This window comes from Rhododendron vialii, chromosome 12a, assembly GCF_030253575.1.
Source record: "Rhododendron vialii isolate Sample 1 chromosome 12a, ASM3025357v1".
NCBI classification, from domain to species: Eukaryota; Viridiplantae; Streptophyta; class Magnoliopsida; order Ericales; family Ericaceae; genus Rhododendron; species Rhododendron vialii.
In genome coordinates this window covers 12,755,697-12,765,000 of record NC_080568.1, presented here as the reverse complement: position 1 = coordinate 12,765,000, position 9,304 = coordinate 12,755,697, and the positions used below count along the sequence as shown (strand labels likewise).

Below are 9,304 nucleotides of genomic sequence, written 5' to 3'. Positions count from 1 at the left end.
ATGTGACTCTCCTTTGGGCCTAGTCCCATTCTAATAATTATGACTGCAATCGAGAATATCATTGACTTAATTGTTACCCTTTTAACAAAACTTTGATGTAGTTTAATAATTATAAGTTTCACTAACTTAGGCCACTTTGGTGACTACCAAATTAGTAATTCCTATGAATATTAAACTAACCAATGATATACTCTATTCTTTTATTCGAGTTATGCGGATGTCATTCTTTTATTCAATCACTACTACCGAAAAATAAAATATACAACTAAGTATTCTTTTATGTAATTGATAATCCGTTCATGACATTCAATCTAACCATAACTCTCACATATACGGTAACACAATAATAGAAAACTTTCCCAATTAAATGCTTCAAAATAATCATACATTATTTCGGAAAACAAAATCTGATAGAACAGATTAATTTTGTAAGCATGTGATCATAACCTTTATTTCTATTACTGACCACATAAAATAAAATCATCTAATACATAAAAGATGCGTACATGTATGTGATTTTTCAGTCCTATAATCATGATAAAAAAAAAAACCAGTAATTTAATCGGCAAAGATCCAATAAATTTAGCATAAATTGGTTTACCCAATCATCATGTAACTAGCTAGTAGCACTGACAGAATGTGAACTACCAATTTATGGGCTAAAACCGACATACTAGTCCATCAACCAATACTAACCCACGGTAGTAGGTTTTTTTCCAAAAAATTACAGAAGCTAACATTTAGTTGTAAACTTGGAAAACTAGTATACTAATGCAAATTACCGATTTTTCTTTACCGAAACATTATCAGCCAACAAAATGGATTATGCTTACTGTATTAATCCGTGAATCAATAACGGCATAAATGGGACGAAAACTATTTGTTTTCCTTCCAAACGAAATAGCGACCCAGATCTTCTATCAATTTTCGTAATGATTATTTACGGGGTTTAATGTAAATATCGAGATCAACTCAGTAATATGTTATAAACTGACTATGAAACATGCAATATGTAAACATAAATATAAGCCAGTAACGTCCAACGATTCGTGTCATTAATTAATCAATAAAATTATTTAACATGGTAGTACGTTCTACTCCATTAATTCCAAGATGCATTAATTCAGAAAACATTGCTCTGATACCAACTGTAAATCTATAAATCTGTATTAAAACTATTATGCGGAAAACAGATAAAACAGGATCTTGAATTCAACACATCTCAAGAACAATAAATAGCGTACCTTTGTTGGCCATCGTGATTAGAGAGAACAAACCCCTTAATTAGAAACACCTTAATTCTTGGCTCACCTTCTTCTCTCTGTCTCTACTTTTCTAGAATACCACAGCTCTCTCTGTCTCTACTTTTCTAGAATACCACAGTACTTTAATTGATGGAAAAACCGTAGGAATAAGGGGTGAGTATTCTACCTTTAATAGAGGAGAGAAGAGGGCCTTAGAGATAATTATTAAAAGACACCTAGTCCATCAAGGTCTCTTTTATTATCAAGAGTTTTCCTTCATCTATAATTCTTATTAGTTATCGTAATGAACCATATCACTTCATTGGCTTATCTGATAGTGGAGTCCCACATGCACAAAACGTGAAGGCTAGTGGGCCACACTAATGGGAAAAAACTAACATGAGCCACTAGCTAGCAAATGTCGTAGGCACGGACAATTCCAATCAGTGTGCGTATTACCGTAAGCACGGACAAATACTAGTTAGAAGATAGAATAGATAGATACCCTATTGTGAGTCCACTAATAACGCATCAGCCACAGACGGAGTCAAACAAGAATACCTTGTTTCTGCTTCCTAAAAAAGGATGGAATGAAAGGAGCAAGTAGTCTAGTCATCGCCTTTGCAATTTAACAATTCTTACAATATAATACTCTACTACTGTATGTTTTTATTCGACACCAAACTAAACAGGTTCCTCATTGCATCTTTTTTTATAAATAACCAATAAGTAGTGTAATTCTTTACGGCTCATATGTTAGCGGTCAAAGTTTTAGGAGGACAAGGAGAACATAATAAGAAGGGACATATATTGAAAGGGAACAGATTACACATGGGGTGATTTATAGGGTTTGTTTGCGCAAGGGGATATGGATGCATAATGGGCATTTGCGTAACTACTAATGGCATTTACTGGCATTTTTTGTAAATAGTAACGGCAAAATTGTAATTTTGAAGGTGGATATTTATGGATTGGAGGGGAATATAATTTGGAAAGGGTGAGGGGTGCCCAATTTACTTCCAGGTGTGAGCGCATATTAATATTCCCTCCATTGACCCCTAACAAGTACTAACAAATATCGGATAGGAAAAGGGGGAGAATAGCTTATCCAGCTGTATTTCTTATCCCCCTCTCATTAACCCTCTCCAACCTTGACTTCCAATTCGGTGCTGTCATTTTTATGTTTTTTTTAAGGCTTACGTGGCAAATTGACACTCTAAATTTAACATTTACAACTTCTCTCTCCAACCATAACTTCAAATTTGGAGTTGTCATTTCTTTAATGAGAAGTTTTGTACTCAAACGACGAAGCTTTTGACAGACACAAATGTCCTCTCCCATGATGTGTGCCTCATGTATGTGTCAGTCCCACCTCATGTGATAAAGGCGTTACAAATAACCGATGCATTGAAAATCTTCTCTTGTTTGCAAAAGGCCACACCCAGGTGCATCATAACACAGACATAGCGCCAAGAACAAATGCTTTATGGAATCTAGGACCACCCATTTTCCACGCCAATGTCAAAATATATATATATGTGTAATGAAGTACGGAGGCCCTGTTCCGCCAAGGGTTTTTAAAAAATAAGTACTTATTTATAATTTTTAAACTTAAAAATAATGTATTTACGAAAATAAATTTTCGATTTTTTTTGCACCATTCAAAAGATTTCATCGAGATCTATCAAACAAAATCCATAAATCATGTTACATAGATGTTCTCTTTCAATAAAGTCTCTCTCGGTAAGTACCTTCCAAGACCCAGAACTGGTTTAATAAACGTCCCTCAACCATGGTACATAGATGTTCTCTTTCAATAACCCCAACTTCTACTGGGTCACATTTCGAAATTGTGCTCTCACAAGCCATTATTCAAAACAAGTACACAATAAGGGAGTAAAACCACTATGCTAATTAACAAGGGAAAAACAAACGGCCAAAAAAAAAAAAAGGGAAAGATGAGACAAACCGTACTTTTGTCTTTAGTACGTATAGCCCTTGACAAACATGCCCTTTTTAGCATCATCACTCTCACCATCAGCAGAGTAGCGACCAAGCTGAGCTAAAGAATTTGCTTTTCCACGACTCAAAAGAGCCTTTTGTGCAGCTTCAATGTTCTCAGGACGTCCTTGCCAGGATTTAAGCACAGAGTTCTGCAATGCACGTGCATACGAGAAAGAGACGTGCCAAGGGTTGGGACTTTGGTTCATTGCGTTTAAGTTTAGAGTTGCCTCCATTTCGGATTGTCCTCCCGACAAAAACTACAAAATCAACAAGGAAATCAACTTTAGAAATCAATAATAAACTTACAAAAGGATATTGATTAGCATTGAAGGTAAACCAAGTTGCCCAAATGGTTCTAGATTAAAGGGGGAGAAAGGAAATAGAATTTAGGGTAGAAAAATAACGAAATTTAAGAAGGAACTTTTTTAAGCTAGTGTTAAGATTTTTAAGCTGAAAACAAGAAAATTGGAAACAAAAACCCTTTTGAAGTACAATTACTTAGGCAAGTGGTTCATATTTGATGCTAAATGAGATGCAAATGTGACTAACATAACTTTCAGAGAGTAGTAATATACAGAGTGTAATTGAAAGGATGAAAACTAGAAAGGTTATGGGAGCTGCTATAAAGAGGATCATATCATCGTCTGTTGCCAAGCCCAAATACCCAACAGGCCAAGTTCACAGTATTTATTCGAAGCCAATCACCATAGCAGGAAATTGGAATTACTATCATAAAACTCAAAGTCGCTTATGTGTTCATGCATTGTTAAACATAATTGTTTCAAGTCAAACAATTAAGTAAATTAATACTAGAAGCATGATCTCTTTAAGGTGGAGAGCTTGTCTTGAGAAGACTTAAAACTCGAAGTGTGTGAACTAAATTCTAGGGAAAATCAGAAAACGTAATGAAGCATAAAATTTTTATCAGTAACGAATCAAGTATTTGTACCATGACTCCTGGAACTGCAGGAGGTACTCTCCTGTTAAGCATAGTGAGAGTATATTTGGCAATAGTTTCTGGAGAAGCTCTTTCCTTGTGCTCAGCCCCCGGAGTAACCATGCTAGGCTTAAGTAGGATACCTTCAAACATAACTTTGTTCTCTGCCAAGTAGTAGAAGACTTCTGCCCAAACACGCTCTGCCACCTCAAGTGTCCTCTCAATAGGGTGATCCCCGTCGAGAAGAATCTCAGGTTCCACTATAGGCACAAGGCCATTGTCCTACACGAGAAAACCCAACAAAAAAAGTTGTAGCAAACTTAGTGCAACCGGGAAAGGAAAGAGATTGCACAATAAGACCTATAAACATATGTATCCTCCTCTGCCCTTTACTTCTGTTTTATCTGTTTATAATACCAAATGGTGCAAAGACAAGAGTCTTTATTGCAGAAAACTTATAACCAAAGCTGGTGTACTTAAATAGTTCAAAAACTTGGAATTTGGGAAACGCTTGCCACTCCACAATCAAGCACAAATGCACAAGTTGCCGACTGCTAACTGGAGTAATTAAATGAAGACATCATTTGCGAAAAAAGTCACAACCATCATCCTCTAGACTTAAAAAGTTGTACAACTATCTCGTCAACTCCAAGCCACATGGGAAATTGAATTTCACATGCATTAGTATGCCTGCTTGCTGTGACCTTGGAACCATCCAAGCAGGTATGATGCAAATTTGATCGTGATAAATGATGCACTTAGGTCACCAAGTTTGTTGGAAGCAGAGTACTTAAAAGCAAGGACGGTATCCAAGCCCCAAAGGTCTATTGAGGACTAGGCGGAAAACAAGGACAAGCACCAGTAAAGCTAGGTGCACATTGTCCAGAAAAAATATTCAATCATTTTGATTCGTTTGAAAGGGAAATCTGACAGACAAGTACTTCACGTTTCAGTATAGGGAAAATGATATTCACATGCTCACACTACGACAAATGCTAAATAGTCTTTCTATAGCATCACTAAAATGCAAACACAAGTACTCAACGAATTAGGGATTTCTTTTTCAAGAAATTGTACGTCAATCACTTAAATCTTTGTAAAATAATAGTGGGTTTTAATTTCCTTTGGCTATGTATGCAAAAGATCAATTTACAACGTTTAGTTATCGGTGGCTGTACAAACCGAAAATCATTGGTGATCACTAAATCATTGATTACATACATCACTACAGACAAACAAATTACAAATTTGAATGAAGTAGAATAGGCTCTCACTTCACTCCTCGCAGGACAAGTTGTTTTAGTCATCAGAAGAGGGAGCGAGAGAAACCTGAGAAATACCAGCATAACGTGCAAGTCCCCATGCAGCTTCTTTCACAGCCAAAGCGGAAGGGCCGCAGGGAATGCTGACAACTGTGCGCCTAGGATTTCATACAAACATCCAGATAAAGCATAAGCCATTACACATACTTTTCCACATCAATTGATAGTAATATTCTTTTCAGGAAGAATTCCACACAAGCGTTTGAGGAAATAAGTTTGCAAAACCTAAAAATAGCTCACCACTTTGCAAAGCGAGCACCTTGCTTATAGTATTCAGCAGATCTAGAAGCCAATCCATCTAATCCCTGACACCAAGATTCATTATTGGATCCTGGTAGGGGTACTAATCCCTGGAAACATGTGTGAAAGAAATCAAGAGTTAAAATAACAAGAAGAAAGAATAAAAAAGGTCTAAGTAGTAATATTGTAGAACTTTAGCATTAAAAAAAATATATATATAGTAGAACTTCCAACTAGTTGAACTCAAACAAGAGGATACCTTGTCGACTTTGATGCCAGGTACGATGTTCTCTTCACGCAAGCAATCTACAAACTTCTTACCATCAGTGGTCGACTGGTAAAGTGTCTCCTCAAAAAGAATTGCACCAGAAATATATTCACCCAGGCCAGGAGTCGTCAGCAAAAGCTGTCTATAAGCCTGTCTGTTGACTTCAGTGTTGTCCAGGCCAACAGATGATAACCTCTTCCCACAGGTAGCATTTGATTCATCAATGGCAAGGATTCCGCGACCAGGAGACGCAATAGTTTTCTACACCGTCAGTGAAGAAAAACAGTAAGCAAGGGACTAGGTGTGATGGTTTGATAGGTGAGACCAAGCAATACACAGAGTTTAGGTTTGATAGGTAGGAGTCGTGTCACTGAGCAATACACAACCAACGTAAGTAACTGATCTAGCCAACCAATATACAAACTAGGGGTAACAGTTTTATACATCACTAACAACAACAATAGTTTCTTTGTGGCACAACAAACAAGATATCCCACGAACTTGAAATATCTTCATCAAAGACGAATTCAGCACCTGATGACAAAAATGGATCTTTCGAACAACATATTAAACAGATAACTTGGAAATCATTCGTTCCTAGAAAAGAGAGAGGCACCATTTGGATAGATGCCAATTACACGGGTAGTAATTATATGTCTAATTTTACCAAAATATCAATCATTTAGCAATTGGTGACTTTAGAAACTAGAGAAGATGAATTAGAGGGAAAAAAGATGCATTTGTCGGGATTCATGAATCATTTCAAATCACTTCTATCAAATATTAAGTTTAAATCCAGCATGATAAAGCTCAAAAACTCAAATCTCGAAATCCATGCGTATCAAAGCTGAATTTGAGTTATAATGTCCAATCCCTTCATTTGAAACACATCTATCCCACAACGTCTAGAAGTCTAAATTCGTAGAGTCTCCTTTATTTTTCATATTTCCCGCAAGAGAGGGTGGAAAAAACTTTCCACCTGTATTTAAAAATTCAAAACGAACTCGAATTGTAAGTAAAACTTTTGGACAAAACAAGATGTTGTATCTACATACTTTACGCTTGATTAAAAGACAAAGGCTGAATATCCTCAAGATGACAAGCCAAAGGCAGGCGATTAACAAAAGGGAAAGGCAAACCAACCTACACACACACACACCAACCCCTCAATTATAACATGGCTAAAGGATTTTCATGAAAATGTTTTGTTTTGCGATTTGGAAACAAAATGAAACTACCGACCTAAAGTTTCTTCGCAAACACTAAATTCTAATACAAACATTATCTATCAGCTTAAAGGTCTCCAACTTTCAATAAGTTAAACCCTGAAAGAAAAAATCCAAATAATCCGCTCAAACAAAAGTATGAATAATAACAAATTTTATTGACCAGCAACTCATCAGCTAGCTAGTTGTTAGAGAGGGAGAGGATACTTTGTTATCTGTATATCATCAACGCATTCCTCACGTGCCTGAGGGAACAAACACAACCCTTGCACACACTCTAATGAGAAGAGATGAAGAGATCAAATCTTGCCTAAGGCTATAAAAGGATTACTAGTTGTCTTCCGCAAGAGCCTTCCTTTTTCATTTTAAATCTATTTTTTCCCCTTTCTCGAGTTGTTCTATATTAGACTATTCAGTAAAGAGTATCTCCGGCCCTTGCCCTTTTAATTGACTCAGATCCAAATTCAGAGTAAAAGCTTTATAAACTCACTCCAATCCTTGACTCAAATTCACACCAAAGTCAGTTGTACTCAAATTTTTTACCAAATCAAATGAGACTCAAATTAATTTTTTAAAGGCTCATTTCACCATTCACAATTTACAATTATGCCACTAATGAAGCTTTTACTCAAGTTTGTGCTTATATTCAACCAGTGTTCTAAAACAAGGAATTAATAGGCGATTAATCACCGATTAATAGCTGGCGGGGCCTATCCGATTAGGTCCGAGTAACGATTAATCGCCAATTACTAATTAATATGCACCGCTTAATCGCTGATTAATTCGATTAATCGCTCGAAGGTGGCCGACCGCCCGACTAGTGCCGAGCAACTTTTAAAACATTGTATTCAACTTCGTACCAAATGAAAATTTTACTCAAATCTTTGCTCAAAGATCAGTCAAAAACTGGAGATGCTCGCCCGTTATTTAAACTCTTATATATATAAGAAAAAACAAACTGTGATCTAATGCATGCTCTGTTATCTCTCCCTTTCTCACCATCCAAATGAGCAGCAAATTGCTAACCATTGAGTCATCTAAAGCTAAGCCTTTGGAGATTAATTTTATTATCTATATAACCAACAGAAAAAGATTAAGAAACAAGCCAACACAAAAACAAAATGGCCAAATTCATTCATCCGATGACTCACGGCGGTTTTGACGAGTTCGTCGGAGTAAGCTCCGGCGCGGATGACGGCGACACGGCGAGGGGCAACTTGGCGGGATGGTCGAGCCCGTTGATTGAAGGATTGGTGGCCGATCCACGGTGAAGAGGAAGCGTTCAATTTCACAAAGCTCGAACACGCCATTGATGCGAAAAAACCAGCGATCGATTGAAAGCTCTCTCAGTCTCTCTCTAAAAGAAAGAGGAGTGTAGGGGAGGGAGCTTATAACAAATGTAAGAGAGAGAGAGAGAGAGAGAGAGAGAGAGAGAGAATTCTGCTTTCTTGTAATGTCCGCACTTTACAAGGAAAAGGTCGTATGAGAGATTTTTCAGTGCGGAGCGGTATATCCCACGTGGTATCTGTTCGGCGCATTTAAACCGTTCGATATACTTTTAAACTTCTTGGATTGAAACACTCTCTCTTCTCTACCCAAACACTTTTTCTCTCCTTTTCTCTCTCTAAATCTGAACAGTTTAAAAAAAAATGGTCGACTCGAATGCGCGAGCAGTCACCAAGTGGTACCCGCTCTCAGCACTTAAATATTTTCCGGTAAGAAGACACCAAATACGAGTCTGTGGAACAACCAAACAGCCCCTATCAGAAATTGTGTGTTTCCAAAAATGCCCGCGTTTGAATACATTTTGACATTCTTATTATGGAAAAGGGGGAAATTGATTTTTTAATCACCCAGGAGGAAATTACATGAATTTAAAAGAAGTTTGAAGTTTGTGACGGAAAAAAATGACATGGCATGGCATAATCTCTATTTTTTTTAATTTTTAATTTTGGTTTTTGTCACTGTATCTGCCTTTGAAGTTAATAAGCAGGTCATTCATTCTAACTTCAAGAACTTTGCTAACTTCAAAGACTGGATGGAAAATAATTGCTAGCTTGACA

The 9,304-nt window shown here is 36.8% G+C and overlaps 1 protein-coding gene across 2 annotated transcripts; it reads right to left on the bottom strand.

Annotated features, from left to right (window-relative positions):
• Positions 1-2,926: 2,926 nt before the first annotated feature.
• LOC131311952 (fructose-bisphosphate aldolase 3, chloroplastic) lies at positions 2,927-8,716 on the bottom strand. Of its 2 annotated transcripts, XR_009195667.1 has the most exons (7): positions 8,393-8,716; positions 6,007-6,276; positions 5,748-5,857; positions 5,515-5,605; positions 4,198-4,467; positions 3,072-3,505; positions 2,927-2,983 (listed from the first exon to the last, which is right to left on the bottom strand). XR_009195667.1 is itself a non-coding variant. In XM_058339614.1 (6 exons), exons 1-6 carry the CDS (start codon positions 8,549-8,551, stop codon positions 3,227-3,229), a joined length of 1,179 nt encoding a protein of 392 aa, XP_058195597.1. In that variant the 5' UTR covers positions 8,552-8,716; the 3' UTR covers positions 2,993-3,226. The 2 variants fall into 2 exon arrangements, 1 of the variants encoding a protein (XP_058195597.1); XM_058339614.1 differs by lacking the exon at positions 2,927-2,983 and having other exon boundaries at positions 2,993-3,505.
• Between the last annotated feature and the right edge of the window lie 588 nt (positions 8,717-9,304).